This window comes from Giraffa tippelskirchi, chromosome 7, assembly GCF_054371585.1.
Source record: "Giraffa tippelskirchi isolate mGirTip1 chromosome 7, T2T-mGirTip1v1.2.pri, whole genome shotgun sequence".
NCBI lineage: Eukaryota > Metazoa > Chordata > Mammalia > Artiodactyla > Giraffidae > Giraffa > Giraffa tippelskirchi.
Genome location: NC_137281.1, coordinates 119,386,364 through 119,406,087, shown reverse-complemented (window position 1 = coordinate 119,406,087; position 19,724 = coordinate 119,386,364). Strand labels below are relative to the sequence as shown.

The following is a 19,724-nucleotide window of genomic DNA, read 5'->3' as shown; positions in this document are numbered from 1 at the left end:
TTCAATAGATATTAACTATCAGGACAGTATTACTCACTTGGCAATTAATCATAAGCTTATCTTTTGACATTTTTAGTATTGCAGTATTGAACTACTTTCTATATCCTGCATTCTCCTGGCTAGATTATAAACTGTTTAGAGGAAATTAATGTCACACTTTTTTTAAGAAAAAAAAATATATATATTTATATATTACATTTTTGTTAAAAAAAGTGTGACATGCCCTGTCAAATGCAGTGGAGAGAAGAAAAAGGGTGGAACTAAAGTCTATTCTGCAGTGAATGCAGATGGGAAACTATAGAGATACAACTGGTTATAGGTTTTTCTGGCCACTGCTGCTGCTGCTGCTAAGTCGCTTCAGTCGTGCCCGACTCTGTGCGACCCCATAAACGACATCCCGTCAGGCTCCGCCGTCCCTGGGATTCTCCAGGCAAGAACACTGGAGTGGGTTGCCATTTCCTTCTCCAATGCATGAAAGTGAAAAGTGAAAGTCTCTCAGTCGTGTCCAACTCTCCGCGACCCCATGGACTGCAGCCCACCAGGTTCTTCCATCCATGGGATTTTCCAGGCAAGAGTACTGGAGTGGGGTGCCATTGCAAAGGGTCTTATAGATAATAGCTTCTAAGTAAATATTTTTCAAATACCTAGTTCCAGCAAATATCATATCTCAAGCTGGCTCTTGAAATGTTGTTTTCTTAGTTAATATGAATTATTTAAGTGATATCTTAAACAAAATACAGATAAACAGGAATATCTATGGGAGGATTAGATGTGAATCTAAATCAGATCATAATAAATTCATAAGCCAAAATAATGGATTTTTAAAGTATCTGCTATTTTCACTAACCCTTTGGGATAGAAAATTGTTTGCCATTTTTATCAGTTAAGTGAAAAGATTAGATTAATTCAAAATTTAACTTCCAAGTGAAGTTAAGTATCTCACAGCAAATTTACTCTTTTGCATTTCCTTCACTTTATGCCAATAACAACAAATAAAAGCAGAATTCCTACCTTTCCATCCTCAAGGTGAAGCAGGAGAACTTTATCTCCTGGTTTATAATCTTTGAGCAGCTCTGCTGACTTCCAAACTTCTTCAGGATCAGGTATCCAAACCCTGGCAAACTAGAAGACAAGAAGAAAAAAATTTTTAAACCAGAAATTCAATTACTTTATAATGATATTAAAAAATCATGGGTGTATTTATAATTAAACAGTTTACGAACAAAATAAAACACAGCCAATATGAAATTTAACTTTTAAATTAGCAGATGAAAAGTACTTTAGCTTCAGTAGGACCATCAAGCCCTCATTATTAAAAGGCATGCTCTGTATTGTGGTAATAATTTCACAATATATGCAATGCAAATCATTATGTCATACACCTTAAACTCATACAGTGCAGTATGTCAATTCTATCTCGATAACACTACGGAAGAGGGGCAAACTACGCTCTGAAGAAATAGCCTTGATTAAAATTTGACTTCGCCTTATATTAAGAATGCTACCCCAAAATTTAATTTTAGATTAAAATGTACGTATAAACCTATTTTTTCACTGAATCCAGACTTTCATGGGTTTAAGAACAAGATTTGGAAGCTCTGGTATGGTGGCTGTGCCAGTTTCAGCAGCACAGCTATTTTTTTCAATCATAAGATTTAAAATTTGAATTTTTTATTGTAGTTTTCATCCTGTGTTCTGCAAACCCTTAGTGATCTCTCAGTATTCTTGGGGGGTCATTATGGTATGAACAGACGAGCCACAGCTGTTTTACATACTGGACATCTGGAATTAGCTTTGAAGAAAGTTCTGCTGCTAATTTTTAAAAAATGAGAAGGCACTGCTGTCTATATTTTGTCTTCATTATTTTATAAAGATGAGTGAAAATGGTAAAATGGAATATTCATCCTAGCCTCAATATCATGAAAGACGTATCAAGAGGAGTTTCTAAAACAGCAAATCTTTAGCCTCAGCTACACCCTCTGGACTTAAGCCAGTTTTGAACTTCAGATCAATTTTGATTGGGTCCTCCAAACACCACAATGAAGAGGTGTTTTATGACTGTTTGGATTCCTTAGAAAGGAATCTTCCTTTAAAACATATGGACACTAAGCCTTGGTGCCCATTTTCAGGAATATATCACATATGAAAATACCACCAACACCAGCCTGTCTCTATTTTCTTCAGAGCTTTTATTACTACCTGAATTTACTTATGTTATTTCTTGTTTACGTATTTACTATTTTTCTTACTTTGTTAGAATATAAGTTCCATATTTATCTTGTTCAACACTGTATCAAGTGCTTGTGTATCTGGTACAAGCTGGGCCCTGAGTATTTGCTAAAAGAATGCCAATCCTTAAACTGAATAAAAGTGAGTATAAAAAAAAAAACCAAAACAGAACAAAACCTCACCCCTTGCTTTATTTATCTTTATTATCATAGATTCATGCAGATTTTTGGTCTGAACAGTTTGTAGAGAAAAGAGTACCAAGCCAGGTTATGGATTCCAATCCCAGGACTACCAGATTGGTCTTTTAGCTTTTATTTCAGGTATCTGCAAGATGGGGGATGACAGCAAGACTCATCTAGTTTATCTCCAAGGTTTATACACACAGAAACTCTGTGAAAAGCATAAACCAACATATAAATATAGGCTGAGATTGTTACTAAATATTTTTCCATAAGAAGTGATTATTAATGTTATATATCAAATATGTTACTACAACTTATTTCATAACTTTTCCCTCAGTTATACAGTCTATTAAACTGAGTAATATCCATACACATTACTAAAATCTTACTCATTCAATAAAGATTTCTGGGAGGTTCAAGAGGGAGGTGGTACACGTATAATCACGGCTGATTTGCCGTAACTGTTGTACGGCAGAAACCATCACAAAATTGTAAAGCGTTTTTCCGCCAATTAAAAAATAAATTAAAAAAACTAACATTTCTGTTTACTAACTGCTTCCACTCTGAAGCCTACTTTAGAAAGCCAGTATTTCTATAACTTTTTCTGAAAGGATTTACTAGTTCCAAAAAAGACGTCCAAAACGTGAGATTCAGAGTCATGAAGTAACCTACTACCTTGACTGATGAAAACACAAAAAGCAAAATGGGTCCAAGTGAGTGTGTAGAATTATGGCTGACCTGCTCTAAACATGAGTTTTCAACTAAATCTAGAAAGAAGTGCTTTGTGTTTTGTCCATAGCAAGGTCTAGCTCAGATTTCTACAAGTATTTTGGAAGCAGTAATGAGCTGGTACTTTGCCAAAGGTTTGATTTCCAAGAGCCAGATGTTAACAACACTTACAGATAGAAGACAGAGGCTAAGGCCCTTACACTCACCAGAGGCAAGATATTGAAACACCAAACATCACTCTGACAACCAACTTCCCCTTTATCTTATCTCTATCTCTGGGGAAAGTATCCAAAGAGAAATAGGTCAGAAGTCAGTCTATTATTACCACTGTCTCTTTATTATTCTTTTCCTTCTTAATCAGTGAGGATCAGTGACTCTGCAGAAACAACTATAACAGAACTAGGTCAGTTGGGAATATATATATACCTTAGATGCTGAAACAGAGAGGAATCTCAACCTGACAACACCCCTTCCTATTACCTCTATCATCTTCAACCTTACTTTCCACTGTCCCCTTAGGCCCCCAGAGAAAATACACGATAGCCCTGATGAAGAGGACTAAGCTTGTTCAGCTACATCCAGTGTTAAGACTGAAAAGGAAGACAAGAAGGCAAGGTCCCAAGATCACACGAGAACCTAAAAATGAGATGTGGCAGCAATAGTCAGGGAGGAATCAGAAATAGGAGTGGATACACCTACCCACTAAGTCTGCCCAGGTACCTAGTGAAACTGAAGCAGTTAGTGAAAGATAACCCTAGCCAAAGTGGACCAGCCCCAACAGAGTTCCTAGCAAGACAAAACAAGGGAAGGTCCAATGTCTTGTAACAACTCTGTCACTAGCTGTCTCCATTAGCTAATAGAGGGTGAAACTTTCCTGCCATGCTCCCCATTCCATTTTTAATTCACACTACTCTATCCCTCATTACCTTGTGAGTCCCTCAAATGCCTCACTTATGATACTTCAGACCTCCTACACTAGACTGCATGTTCCTTAAGCCGTCTTTGCATCCTATCTAGATTGGCTCACCTCCTTGCCCACAGTTAGTGGGACATTTGTGTTGATTCTATTTAAGGCAGAGATAGGGCAAGAGAAGGGAAAAAAGTTAGGAGAATGGAGAAGAGAAGTAGCAAAGGCAAACTTCACAGACCCACCTCAGGATTTTTCCTGAAGCCACAAAGCACACCTGAGATGGGGTAGGAGTCAGAGACTCAGAGAAGAGACTCGTGGAGTAGTAGGCAAAGCAAGAGTGAACACTAATGTAGAAATTGTAGGAAAAGGGAAAACAAGGATTTGGGATATGAGGTACTGTGACTAAAGCCACAAAAACTGTAGGACATGAAGAAAAGAGAAAAAGGCTTAAAACAGATAACACTGAAATATAAATACACATCAAAGACTAGTAGCTTGCAAGGAAAATAAAAATTATCTGTCATACAACATAATTTATGACGAGGTAAAGCTGACTGAGTCTAATGGGAGAGCCCTGGAAAGGCTGGTTCAGGGGACATGCCTGCACTGGTCCCTGCAGAGAGGAGCACCAAGCAGCATGGCTTCTCAGGGGTTACACCCATCCCTGTGTGCTGAAGGAGGCAGCAGTCATCATTCTCGCTGTATTCTACCACAATGACAACACTCAAGAGGTCCTTGATTAATGCAGGTGACTCACTGGAAGTTTTGCGAACTTGCATTTTGTCAGTCAAGGAACCCAAAAGTTTGAGCACTCAGAATAATAGTTTCTGAGGCCTCAGACACCTTGGGAATAAGACTGACAGTAAATGACCAGTCTCTAAATCCCAAAAATCTGATCCATGTGATTCTTTCCCTTCCCCAAACTCCCATGCACGTTATTTGCTTACAGACAGCACATAGGCACATCTTTCATAGTTCCTCTATTAAGTCATAAGCAGTTTGGCAACATGGAATCTACTTGGTTCAATTTTAATACCCCATTGAAAACATTCACAAAAATGAGTGCTTTATGTGACAATTCAAACAAGCCTATAATAACTAAGTGCTCCTCTAGGCTATGAACTGAAGCAGAAGAGAAACCCTGAATCATCAATACCCTTTCCTCTGATCCCTGACAGTAACACTGATAGCCAAATGGTTACTAAGTAATTCATATAACCCTAAATTTTTCAGGTAGAAAATTTAGGAACTACTATGTTAAAGCACATAATGGACTTTCCAGAAACTACACACACACACACACACACACACACACACACAGAGTATCTGTTGACATAATAAACTCCTATATACCCACTACTTAGGTTCAAGATTAGAACCTTACCCCTCAGTGGAATATATTCTTAAACATTTCATTTTCCCTCCATTTTCAATCATCACTGCTACTGTCTGGTCATGCCAAACTATGGGTTTGCTGTATCGTAAATAAGCCCTTGTTTTCAAACAGCAGACTCCTATTTATCCTTCACGTCTGTGTTAAAGTACTTCCTTCTCTAAGAAGAACTTCCTGACTTCCCACCATCATTTGGCACTCTACTCTCAATGTCCCCATTACCTCAGGCAATTTTCCTCTAGAATACTTATCCCACTAAACGATGACTTTGCTTGCCTAGCTCCCTCTACAGACTGTTGGTTCCTTGAGAGGAAGAGTGCGTCTCATTCACCTTTGTCTCTTCAGTACTTAACACAGGGCCTGTCTAATAATTTCTTAATAAACCTTTATTTCATAAATGTTCCTGGCCTTAGACATTATACTCTAAGAGGGTAGCTTAAAAGAAGTATCAGACTTAAAAGACTTAAAAGACTTAAAAGAAGTATACAGAAGTATTGTATATCATACAATATAAATACTCTTTTTGTTTCTGGCTTCTTTTAAAAAAAAAGAAGTATCAGAAAGAGGCTCCCAGAATCTTCTAAAGGGTCTCTAATTTCTAGAAGTAGAGAAAGATGAAGTGACTTTGGAGAGCTGAGTTATATAGGAAATTTTTGTTTGACAGAAGGAAAAACAGCCAGACAGGAACAGAGCAGAGAAGTAATGAAACACCCCTTCCTCCCCCAAACAAATCTCCATCCCTTCATAATTTATGTAGAGTGGAAGTTACACCTCACTTCCAGAACAGGGAGCCCCACTCCCAATCCCACGACTCAGAAGGCAAAGAGGTGATGTGACCACCATTTCCACCAACCATCTCCTACAGCAGCAAAGTGGGGAACGGACGGGAAGAAAGGTAAGCCAAGGGGTTGGAGCAGGGAAAGAGGGTCATGCCAGAACGGGGGAAAGAGAAGAGAATAGCTGGGGGTGAAGAAAAGGGGCATTCTGGGTGGGGCTGGAAGTGAGGAGCAGAAGTGTCCTGTGCCCCTCTGAGGCTTTTTAACAGATGCACGCATACCTCACTTTACTGCACTCCACTCTGCTTTACTGTACTTTGCAGATGTGGCCTTTTTTACAAATTGAGGGTCTGTGGCAACCCTGTGTCAGGCAAGTCTACTGGCACCGTTTTTCCAACAAGATTTGCTCACTTCATCTGTGTGTCACATTTTGACAATTTCTCACAAAATTTAAAACTTTTTCATTCCTGTTATATTTGTTATGGTGATCTGTGACCTTTGATATTACTATTGTAATTGTTTTGTGGTGCAGCAAACCACACCCACATAAGATAGTGAACTTAATTGATAATGCTGTGTGTGTTCTGATTGCTCTAACTACTGGTTATTTCCCTGGCTCTTCCTCTCCTTGGGCCTTCCTATTCTTTAGGACACAACAATATTGACACTAGGCAAATTAATAATCTTATAATGGCCTCTAAGTCTTCATGTGAAAGGAAGAGTTGCAGCTCTCTCACTTTAAGTCAAAAGCTAGAAATGATTAAGCTTAGTGAGGATGGAGCACTGAAGGCTGAGCTAGACCAAAAGCACTTACACCAAATAGTCAAGTTGTGAAGCCAAAGAAAAAGTTCTTAAAGGAAATTAAAAGTGCTACTCCAAAGAACACACAAATCATTGATAGGGAAAAAGTTGGAGTGGTCTGGAAGGAAGATCAAACCAGCCACAACATTCCCTTAAGCCAAAGCCAAATCTAGAGCAAGGCTCTAACTCTCTTCAATTACATAAAGGCTGAGAGGTAAGGAAGCTGCAGAAGAATGTGAAGGTTGAAGGAAAGAAGTCATTTCCATAACATAGAAGAGCAAGGTGAAGCAGCAACTGCTGATGTAGATGCTGCAGCAAGTTATCCAGATGATCTAGCTAAAATACTGAAGGGGGCTACCCTAAACAACAGATTTTCAATGTAGACAAAACAGCCTTATTTTGGAAGAAGATGCCCTCTAGGACTCTCATAGCTGGAGAGAAGTTAATGCCTGGCTTCACAGCTTCAAAGGACAGGCCGACTCTCTTGTTAGGGGCCAATGGAGCTGGTAGTTTGAAACCGAAGACAATGCTCATATACTATACCCCAAATCCTAAGGGCCCTAAAAAATTATGCTAAAACCACTCTGCCTGTATTGTATAAATGGAACAACAAAGCTCGGATGACAGCACATCTGTTGACAACATGATTTACTGAATGTTTTAACCCCACTGTTGAGACCAATTGCTCAAGAGAAAAAAGATTCCTTTCAAAACATTACTGTTCATTGACAATGCACCTGACCACTCAAGGGCTCTGATGGAGATATAAAACAAGGTTAATGTGGTTTTCATGCCTGTTAACAGAGCATTCATTCTGCAGCTCACAGATCAGCAGTCATTCTGACTTTCAAGTCTTTTTCTTTAAGAAATACTTTTTTTATTCTTTTTTTTTTTTTAGTCTATTTCCTTTAAATTATATTTTATTTTTTTATTCTTTAAGAAATACTTTTCACTGCTATAGACAGTGATTCCTCTAATGGAACTGGGCAAAGTAATCGAACCATTCTGGAAAGGAGTCACCATTCTAGATGCCATTAATCGTGATTCATGGGAAGAGGTCAAATACCAACATTAATAGGAGTTTGGAAGAAGTTGATTCCGACCCTCATGGATGACTTTGAGGAGTTCAAGATTTCAGTGGAGGAAATAACTGCAGATGTGATAGAAATAGCAAGCATTAGAAGTGGAGCCTGAAGATGTGACTGAATTAGGGCAATCTCACAATAAAGCCTAAATGAGGAGTTGCTTCTTGTGGAGGTGCAAAGAAAGTATTTTTTGGAGAGGGAATCTACTCGTGGTGAAGATGGTTGAAATGACAACAAAGGATTTAAACTTGGTTAACAAAGCAGCAGGATTTGAGAGGATTGACTTCCATTTTGAAAGAATTTCTTGTGGGTAAAGTGCTATCAAACAGCACTGCACGATACAGAGAAATAGTTCATAAAAGAGCAAGTCAATTAATGCAGCAAATTTCATTGTTGTCTTATTTAATGAAATTGCCATAACCACCTCAGCTTTCAACAATCATTACCCTCATCAGTAAGCGAAGATCAACGTGGAGGCAAGAACCTCCACCAAAAAAAAGATTACAACTTGCTGAAGGCAAAGATGATCATTAGCTTTTGGGTTTTTTTGGTTTTTTGTTTTTTGTCACTAAGTTGTGCCTGACTCTTTTGCAACCCCATGGACTGTAGCCCGCCAGGTTCCTCTGTCCGTGGGATTCTCCAGGCAAGGATACTGGAGTGGGTTGCCATTTCTTTCTCCAGGGGATGTTTCTGACCTAGGGATTGAAAATGCATCTCCTGCATTGGCAGGCTCTTTACCACTGAACCACCAGGGAAGCAATAAAGTAATTTTTAATTAAGGTATGTACATTGTTTTTTTTAGACATAATGCTATTGAACACTTAATAGACTATGTATAGTGTAAACGTAACTTGTATTATGCACTGGAAAACCAAAACATTATTGTGACTTATGTTATTGGATATTTGCTTTACCTGCAGTGGTCCAGAACCAAACTCACAGCATCTCTAAGGTATGCTTGTATCAAGGCTTAGACCTTAAAAGTGTTAGAGCTTGAATCCAAATCCATGTCTACTCTGTAAGCCAAACATTCTTTCCACTCTACCTCGCTTCTCCCTAATTAAAATAGATTTCAGAAAGAAACTCCCCTCCCCCACTCCAAAATTGATCCCCTTTGTGTTGTAATGAAAAGTGCTATTAAACTGGTCCATGTCATCAGATGAGACTTAAGGATGTCTCATCTAAGACAATCTGTCAAAGCCACAGTGGTCAGCCAGGCATCCATCCTCAGTATTCCAATTGGCTGTGACCATAGAATGAAGCTCTGCCAAGAAATGAGTTCAGGGAATAACAGTAAAAAAAAAAAAAAAAAACCTGCCAAGAGCTAAGACTTTAATAAATGAATGATTCCAGTTCATTTACTTCTATAAATGACAAAATGACAGGGTTAATTTAAGATTTTTAATTTTTTTGTAACTCTTAAAGTTACCCTGCATGTACTGTGAAATCAGCTTCCAGCAGGCAATGAAATTATTTTAATTTCATGAAGAAAACAAGAATCTTGAAAATTAATATATTTTGTCACCATCAAGTAGCAAAAATTAAATAATCTTATTTCTATAGAATTCTATATGATACGGCAGAGCTTCAGAATGAATATTTTTAGATACTACAGTTCTTTAATATTCCTGTAAAGATTATTTTAGGAACTAGGTCTCACTTTATAAGCACAGTCTTCAAATCCACATCTAGAAAAAATTACTATTTCTATCGACAATTAGCTACAGGTATTTAAGGATAAATTACAAAATTCTAAATAGGCAAAAATAACCAAACGTAAGACAGAATCAAAAACAAAGAAAGAAATTCTGTTGATCATCTTTACTGTAAGGCTTTTTGTTCAATTAGGATAAAGAAAATTCCTAACTCATATCCTTTACTTAATTCTTGCAATATGCTTTATAATTGTTATTAGTAAAGAAGTCTCTCATTCAACAAACAGCTTGAGAAAGGTTAAGTGACTGACCCCAAAGTCACTTAGCTAATAAATGACAGAGGCAGAATTCAAACCCAGGATAATCTCTGACTTCAAAATCACTCAGGATGTACAATGAAGGACAGAAACTCAATGAATCACTTTCCCCTGATTGTGATCAAGGCTGCCCAATTAAGCAAAACAACTCACACTTTCCTACCACTTTCAACACTTGCTCCCAATATAGAAAGAAGTATAAAAACAGTCATGATAATTATGTACCTTTGTATATAGATGTCTTCCTTCCACACAGAACATCTACCAGTCTGATAAATGATTTGGTGCTGAAAGAATTCATGGGTAATTTTCCAGACTCCTCTGTCCATGGAGTTCTACAGGCAAGAATACTGGAGTGGGTTGCTATTCCCTTCTCCAGGAAATCTTCCCAACCCAGGGATCGAACCCAAGTCTCTTGCACTGCAGGCATATTCTTTACAATCTGGGCCACCAGGGAAGCCTTTTCTCTCTTCTAGTGCAGTATTAAGAGGCAAGCTGTAGGACTGGACTGGGTTTTGTGGTTTACTAACACTGTGGCTTTTCTGGGCCTCATCTACAAAAAGAGTAATAATAATGCCTATGATAAAGAGTTACTATGAGGATTAAGTTAATATTAGCTATCCTCATTAATATTATTATTATGATTAGATATTACTACTGTTATTTTTATTTTTACACTGCATCCTATCCACCCTCATGAGTTTGAATACCAATTTTCCCCAAATTTCGATCTCTAGCCCAGACCTTTCTGTTGAACTCCAGACCCAGACAAATATAACTTCCTAAGATCACTATTTAAATGTCTCATAGGCATCTTAAACTTAACAAGTCCAAAACAGAACTCCTCTTCAACCTTCCTTTAAACCTGTCTTTACTGCATTATCTCCATCTCAGTAACAGACACACACCTCTACTCAGCCAGTTAGCTGCTCTAGGGAGAAAACTGATATTCAGCACCATACTCTCCGGCACTCCTATATCAAATCCATCACTGAGTTCTGCCTCCAATATACAGCTAGCTTCATTCCAACTCTCTCTACCTCCATGACCACCACCCATGTCCCGGCACCATCATCTTTCACCCTGATGCTGAAAGTAGCTCTCGATCAAGCTTTCCTTCCCTATTTTCAAACTAGCAGCCAGAGTCGTATTTTTGAAATGGAAAAACCTGACAATTTTTGCTTTGCTTAAAAAATCATTCTTAAATAAACTGGGATAAACCATTCACATAACTCTTAAAATCCTTCATAACTTGGGATAAAACATTCACATAACCCTCTAGAGCCTTGCATTACTGGGCACCTCCTCCAAAAGATTTTGAAGAAACAGCCACATCTCATTACAGTCCCCACTACCCGCTTTCTCCACCCCACCAAGGGCTATCTGCATTGGCTTTCCTTCTACCACTTAATTCATGCTACCTCAAATGTCAAGACTTTCTCTCATGCTTTCTCTTGGCCTGGAAGGAATCCTTAGCTTCACTGGTTATGTGAAGCTAATTCCTACTTAAACTTTCACATTCAGCTTAAGTATCTATTATTTGAAAAGACCCTCCTTGATCCCTCCATCTAAATTAAGCACCTCTACTAATGCTTTCTTACAGAATCCTGTACTTTTTATTTACTATAAAGATCATGATGACAGGGACTAGGTCTATTTTGCTCAAAACTGATGTCCAGGACCAAACATACTGTCTTATCTATAACAGGTGTCTGATAACTACCTACAGAATAAATGAATTTCCTATTTAATCACATCTAAGACACCATCAATAATAAGATACATTCCTAATGTGAAAAACCAATAGAAATGTCAGAAGTGAGAACAGATTATTACTGTACACCTTGTTTTTATTCACATATGACTCTATATCTCTGCATTTTTCTCTTTTCTTCTATTTTTTCAGCCCTTGTCTAAAAGAAATTTACAGTCTTTTTTTGAATGAGGTAGAATTTTAAACATAAGTCAATCCACTTGAAAAACCCACTTTGGACTTCCCTGGTGGCTCAGTGGTAAAGAATCCACCTGTCGTGCAGAAGACACGGGTTCAATCCCTCATCTGGGAAGATCCCACATGTGGTGGAGCAACTATGCCCTTGTGCCACAACTACCAAGCCTGTGCCCTAGAGCCCAGGAGCCACAACTACTGAACCCATGCACTGCAATTACTGAAGGCCATGCGCTCTAGAGCCTGTGCTCCACAACAAGAGAAATCACTGCAGTGAGAAGCCCGTGCAACGCAACTAGAGATAGCCCTCTGCTTGCCACAACTAGAGAAACCCCTGGCAACAACGAAGACTCTGCACAGCCATAAATAAATAAATAAAAATATTTCAAAAAAAGAGAGAGTTTAAGTGTTCTGACCTCTAGAAAGCCTTTCTTAACCATCAAGTTAACGTAGGGACTTCTGCTTGGACTCTCTGTAATTTCTAGTTTTTATTCTATGAACATGCCGCATTCTATTGTAATTATTTTCCCATAGGTTTGTCTCTTTAACTAGATTGTGACCTCCTTGGGGACAATATCTATGATATATCCATTGGCATCATCCTCACACCTGACCCAGTGTTTACCAAAGTAGATGCTCAGGAGATATCAGTTGAATGAATGAATAAATAAAAAATGAATGAATGATGAGTTGTTAGGAACCACAGAACTTTCATGGATTTGAAATCTGAAGAAATGGTATACTAAAACAGAAAACCAATCATGGCAGAAGCCAGAGAAGAGAATGGAAAATAATTTCATTAGCTACCAGTACAAGCATGAGTGAAAACAATAATCCTGTCACACAAACTTAAAAATACAAGCCTGGCTTGCCGAAATGAAATGCCCAGCATTTCTCAACAGAAGGTTACTTTAAAGATAATGAACAGAACATGCATAAACATGAAGAGCCTCTATGTTACAAGAACATATTCATATTTATAGCTTATGTGCTAACTATCCCTTTTTCCAAAGCTTGGGTAGACTTTTTTTAATGGTAGAATTCCCATAAAATCTGTCTGAACAAAATTCACAATTTGACTTTGTAGCATTAACATTTTAAATTGCATATACAGCAGACTAGGCTATTAATATAATGTTGTGGTGTTCATTTGATATGCTGAAGGCTCAATTAGGTGTGTGATGCATACCAAGGAGGCAGGTGCCCTAGAGATATTCTGAAGGAAGAGGAGAACCACAGAAGTGGTGCTGGACCCATGAAGCTGCTGGCCATGCTTGCACCCTGACTGTGGTGAGACGATTACTAGAAAACCAAGAAGCAGAAATCATTAGATGTTGAGATTATGAAACTCTGACTCAACAATTCCCTAACTTCTAGAAAGACCGAGCGTACACTTTTCTTCCCTCAACTCTGACAGCTGTAAGGTACTAAAGGGTAGCACTGAATGGACAAGAGCATCTGCATCAAGGGGCTGGGGATTCTCAATAGGACTGACAGGAATTGACAGGACAATGGGGATAAGAGAAAGCTCAAGTCCCATTGTTGCTCAATTTTAGGTTGTAAAAATCTCCTAATTTATAAAATAAAGGACTTTTGTTTTTAAGCAAGAGTTAACTCCAACCACATGTAGCTGGGAGAACATTTTGAAAACAAATGCAGCACAAGCAAGCAAAGACTCTAAAAGAACTGGGTCCTCAGCTATTTCCTCAGATGACAAGTTGGGATCCTGGAACTGATGTGACCACACCCTTTAGTCTATCATAATGGAGTTCCCTGGAAATAAGAATTTTATTCTGTCTGTGATGACAGAGAAAGACATTCTTTCTTTCTATCCCTTTATAGTGGCTTCCTACTCTTAACAAAATTTTATGAATTTATGTATTTCTTCTCAATACATAAAAAACTAAAATTTTTAAATGCTGCAAAATTATCACACCTAAAATTGGTTTCCTTTTTCATTATTGTACATAGAATTAGTTTTCCCTTACTCATTTTTCCTAATATTTTTAGTCATTTAAGCTTCTGTTACAATTTCATCAGTTATTTTGGCATGCTTCATACAAAAGAGGTTCTGTTTTATGAACTCACTGTACAGCCTTCATAAAAGCTATTCTAAATTTATTTTGTTTTCAATCTGTATCTGGGATAATCAGCTCCTTCTATTTACCCCCCACTGTATAAAAAGTGCTTCCTTTTATTTGACCTATAATTACTTCTTTGAAGCTTCAAAAGATGCCCCTGAGTTCTCATGTACACAGTGAATAAGTCCATGTTGCCCTCTTCTTGTGTTTCACAGCTTTCTGAGCTTCTACCAGATAAAAAGTTCATTCTTTAATCCTTTCAAATTGAAGGGTCTGATTTTTTTGAACAGTGCCTCATTCTTGCTTATTTTTAATCTCTGAATTTTAATTTTCTCACAAAATAAAGCAATTAGACAAAAGAGAATTTAGAGTCAAGATTAAGCACATGGGCTTTGGAGTCAGACAGATCCAGTGACTCATTACTTCAGTTGTATTGGAAGACTTTGAGCAAATTACCCAACTTCCTTCTTTAGGGACCTCATCCATAAAACTAGTTACGAATAATACTTACATCAGAGAGTTGTTAACAGATAAATGAGCTAAAGTTTAAAGACCTTTATATTATGTTGCCATCACCCTTATTTCATCCCAACCCCAGATTTAAGCACCTCGTTTGCCTTAATCTGAATCCCTTTACTATAGTCTACAATGCACCGTGCAACTTGGCTCGTGCCCTTGGGTTTAACATCACCTCATTGGGGTCTTCTCCCTTTGTTTGAACTCTGATCATGCCTGCCTTCTTTTATTCCTAGAACACTGCAACTCTTTCTAACTTCAAGGCTGTTGCTGTGCCCTCGGCTGACAGCATCTTTCTCTCGACCCCTCAACTCTTGTTACAGCTGGTTCCTTCCCACTCTTCAGGTCTCACTTTAGATGTCTCCTTTTCAGAAAGGTCCTCCCTGGCCACCTTATAAATCAATTTGTTTACTTGGGATTGTCTGTCTCCCCAGCTAATCTGAAAGCCCTGTAAAAGGAGGGACAACCACAAATTCTAGAGCCTAGAACAATGCCTGGCAAGTAACTGATAAACCTTTGGATAAGGTGGTTAGCATATTATTTATATGGCTGAAGAAATAACTCAGGACCAGGATGTGGAAGACCTCACATCCCATGTTAAGTAATTTGGTCTTTGTACTGCAGAAGACAGGGATTCATCAAAGGCTTTTTTAAAAACTGGGTAATGAGTGACCAGATATTTCTAACAGCCTAAATAGGCAGTTCTGTAAACAGTCAAAAGCACATCTTATACAACTTCTGCTTGTGATTAGTTGTTCTTGCCCCAAGTTGTGTGTATACTACTGTCCCTCACATTCTGAATATATACAGAATTTATCTAATATACACAATTTCTTCCAGAATGTCATTCATATTAGGCAAATGAGGTTTGCATTGGAGGGAGAAAGAGTCACCTTTGCCAAAGGGCAGGGGCTGGGAGGGCAGTTCAGTTGGTATTGCCTTATGAATGTTGGGAGCTAGAGGAGAGATCCTTACCCTGAAAACAAGAACCTTGGGAGTGAGTTCAACAGCAGGGATAAGGGGAGGGACATTTGAATAAGCCAGCTCTGAGAGGGCAACTGAGCAAGACACCTTGCAGACTGGTTGAGTCACCTAAGGAAAAGAACCCTGCTAGCCTGCCTGATGAAAGCACCGACGGACCCTGGGCTCCAGGCATTTTCCTATTCTATTTGCCTCTCTTTAAAAAAAGGGGGGGGGGGAGTCCTTTTAACTAAATTTTAGCTGAGAAAAGCAGCAGAAAAAATTGTCCTAGGATTTATATTTGGACAAAAAAAAGAAAAAAGGCTGGCTCAGAAGACATTTAAGAAAAATGTAAAACTTCTGGGTGGCAAAATACATCACAAACAAAGCAAAAAAAAAATTGGCTCCTCAAAAATTTTGTAACAAACTAATTCCTTTATTGTATAAAGAGCTCTTACAAATTAATAAGAAAAAGGTAACCCTATAGCAAAATAGGCAATAGAAAACAGGCAACACACAGGAGCATCATTAAAAAAACATTAAACATAAGATGTCCAATTCACTAGTAGTTAAAGAAATGCAAATTGAAAGCACAATTTAAAATGATGTGTACTGGATGTGAAAAGACTTAGAGTAGATAATAACATAGGTTGGGAAGAAAGTGGACAATAAGCATTTTCATATATTGGTGATATAAGCAGGTACAACCATTTTAGATAGCAATTGGGTAATTTTTTTTACAATATGAAATGCATATTTCAGGGATACAAATCAAACTGGGATCCAGGTAGACATCTGATTTGTATTTTATGTATTTCTATATTTTGCACTTTTTGATAAGTGTTAGTTTTATAATAAAAACCAAAAGCTTTAAAAATATATACATCCTTGACTCAGACAGCCTTTAGGAATTTTTGCCATGAAATACTAGAAAATACAAATAATTATTTCCAAAAATGTTCTGTAGCACTGTTTGTAAAAGTGAATATTTAGAAACAATACAATGATATAAAGGCTAATATGTATCTGTATTAACATAAAGGTTAATATAATTACAGGAATATATAGTTAGTAAGTTACAGTATAATATATAATTAATAATTTATGGTATATCTATATAATGGAATACTGAAAAAACAGTAAGATAGGTCTATATGTACTGATATGGAAGGATACTGCTGATTGGAAAAGGGCAAGTGCAAAATAGAAAGTGCAAAATATGATTCTATTTTTGTTTAATACACTTTCATATATCCTATAAAATAGTGGCTTGACAGTCAACAGGTTTTCATTCATGGTTTACACTATTGTGAACAATACTTAAAATCCGTGTTATCAGAACATTCATCCTTTTGCCCAGTCATGAATGAGTGACACCCTCTGTGAGATCTCTCTGGGGAAAGGAGACCAGAACTGGTGAAAGAAAAGACAAATGGATCAATGGAATAGAATAGAGAGGTTAGAAATACATCCACATAAACATAGTCAGCTGATCTTTGGCAAAGGAACAAAGACAACACAGTAGAGAAAAAATAGTCTTCAATAAACGGTGCTGGAATAACTGAACATCCAAACTCGAAAAATGACTCCACACAGATCTTGTGTGCATGCGTGCTTAGTTGGATTCGACTCTTTGTGACCCCACGGACTGTAGCCTGCCAGGTTCCTCTGTCCATGGGATTTCCCAGGCAAGAACAGGGGAGTGTGTTTCCATTTCCTTCCTCCATCTCCTGCATCTCCTGCATTGGCAGGTGGATTCTTTATCACTGAGTCATCTAGGAAACCCATATAGATCTTACACCTTCCACAAAAATAAATTCAAACAGATCATAGACCTAAAACGTAAAGTATCAAACTATAAAACTCCTGGAAGATAACACATAAGAAAATCTAGATGACCCTGGGTATGATGATACAACAAACATATGATCCATGAAATGGACTTCATTAAAAATGGACTTCATTAAAATTAAAACTTCTGCACTGTGAAAGAAAATGTTAGGAGAATGAGAACACAGATCATAGACTGGGGAAAAATATTTGCAAAAAGATATATCTGATAAAACACTGTTATCCAAAATACACAAAGAACTCTTAAAACTCAACAATAAGAAAAAAAAAACTGTCTAAAAAATGGGCCTTAACAGACACCTCACTATAGAAGATATAAAATGGCAAATAAGCATATGAAAAGATGTTCCACATCATGCATCAAGGCAGAAATGCAAACTAAGATATCAGTGAGATACCACGGGGCTCCCCAGGTGGCTCAGTGGTAAAGAATCTGCCTGCCAATGCAGGAGACTTGGGTTTGATCCCTGGATAGGAGGATCCCCTGGAGGAGGAAATGGCAACCTACTCCAGTATTCTTGCCTGGAGAATCCCATGAACAGAGGAGCCTGTTGTGGTACAGTCCATGAGGTTGCAAAGCACTGGACACCACTGAGCAACTGAGCACGCACGCACTAGATACCACTAAACACTTACTGGAATGGTCAAAATTTGGAATACTTCACAGCACCAAATGTTAGCAAGGATGTGGAGCCACAGGAACTCTCATTCATTGCTGGTGGGAATCAAAATGGTAGAGCAACTTTAGAATCAAGTCTGGTGGTCCATGGTATTTACCCTAAGGAAATGAAAAGTTATGTCCACATAAAAACCTACACACAGGGCCCCCTGCTGGTGGTCCAGTGGTTAAGACTTCACATTCCCAATGCAGGGGCCTGGGTTCAATCCCTAGTCAGGGAAATAGATCTTGCATACTGCAACCAAGACTTTACATGCTGACTAAAGATCCCACATGCCACAATGGAGATGGAAGATCCTGTGTGTTGCAGCTAACAACCACAGAGCCAAATAAATATTAAAAAAAAAAAAAATACACACAGCTGTTTATTGTAGCTATACTCACAACTGCCAAAGTTTGAAAGCAATTAAGAGGTCTTTCAGTAGGTGAATGGGTAAATAAACTAGTATATCTCTAGATAATGGAGTATTATTCAACACTAAAAAGAAATGACTATCAAGCCATGAAAAGACAGGGAGGAATCTTAAAACTACACACTGTACGATTCCAACAAAATGGCATTCTGGAAAAGGCAAAACTACAGGAAAACAATAAAAAGATCAAAGGTTGCCAGGGGTAGAGATGGGGAGAGATGAACAGGCAGAGTACAGAAGATATTTAGGGAAGTTTAAGGAAAAAAATAAAAACAAAAACTCTGTATGGTACCATAATGATAGCTATATGTCATTATTTATTTATATAAATCCAAAGAATGTACAACACTAAGAATGAACTATAATGTAAACTGTGAACTTTGGGTTATTATAAAGTATCAGTGTAGGTTCTTCAGCTATTATATACCACCCCAGTGGGGGATGTTGATAATGGAGGAGGCTATGCTTGTGTGATGACAGAGAATATGAGAAATCTCTGTACCTTTCACTCAATTTTACTATGAACTCTAACCTGCTCTAAAAAAAAAAGAAAGAAAAAATTAGTCTTAAAAAAAAGGTTACCCACTTTGTTCAAATTCATTATTTATGTAAATGAGGTCTGTCTTTTCATATCAATCGCAGTGTTGGCTCTAATAATAACGAATAGGGATTATGACAGGAAAGAAATTGATTCCTTTGATTTTCTACAGCATATGAGAATAAGAACTAAATACTAATCACCATGGAAACTTCATTGTTAAACAACTACAAAGTCTTTAGCTAAAACTCAAAGAACCTCCACTACATCATCTACAATTTGATCTATTTATATTCAGCTTTTAATCCACCCAGGAAACATCTGCAGAATTTAGGAAAACCCTTAACTCTCTCAAACCACACAGACTGTGAAATTTCAGAATCAGAAGAGAGGTTAAAGCTGATTTTGCCAAACATCTCATTCACAAGGAAATGTAAAGTTCCAAGGGCAATTCATTTCAACTGCAAAGCTGGCTCAATCCAGCCCCAGGATGTCATAAGTCCTTTTCTGGCTTCCTCTGCCTCTGTCTGCCTCCCTCCCCTCAACCACCTCTCTGAGTCAGAGCTAACAGATCTGCAAGAAATGGTACAGCAGCACAGATGGCAAGAGGAAAGAAAAATCAAGACTCAACTAAAATTCTTTCATTATTGCACAACTTGGT

The 19,724-nt window shown here is 37.8% G+C and overlaps 1 protein-coding gene across 10 annotated transcripts in view; it reads right to left on the bottom strand.

The window, feature by feature from the left end:
* MYO5A (myosin VA) overlaps nucleotides 1–19,724 on the bottom strand; it is a 212,025-nt gene that overhangs the window by 140,934 nt on the left and 51,367 nt on the right. For all 10 annotated transcript variants that reach the window (XR_014059930.1, XR_014059931.1, XM_081511474.1 and 7 more), the window contains exon 2: nucleotides 1,012–1,122. Coding sequence is in view for 4 of the 10 variants with exons in the window: in XM_081511474.1 (XP_081367600.1) it covers nucleotides 1,012–1,122 (111 nt within the window). In the remaining 6 variants the exon portion in view is untranslated. The remainder of the gene's footprint in view (nucleotides 1–1,011; nucleotides 1,123–19,724) is intronic.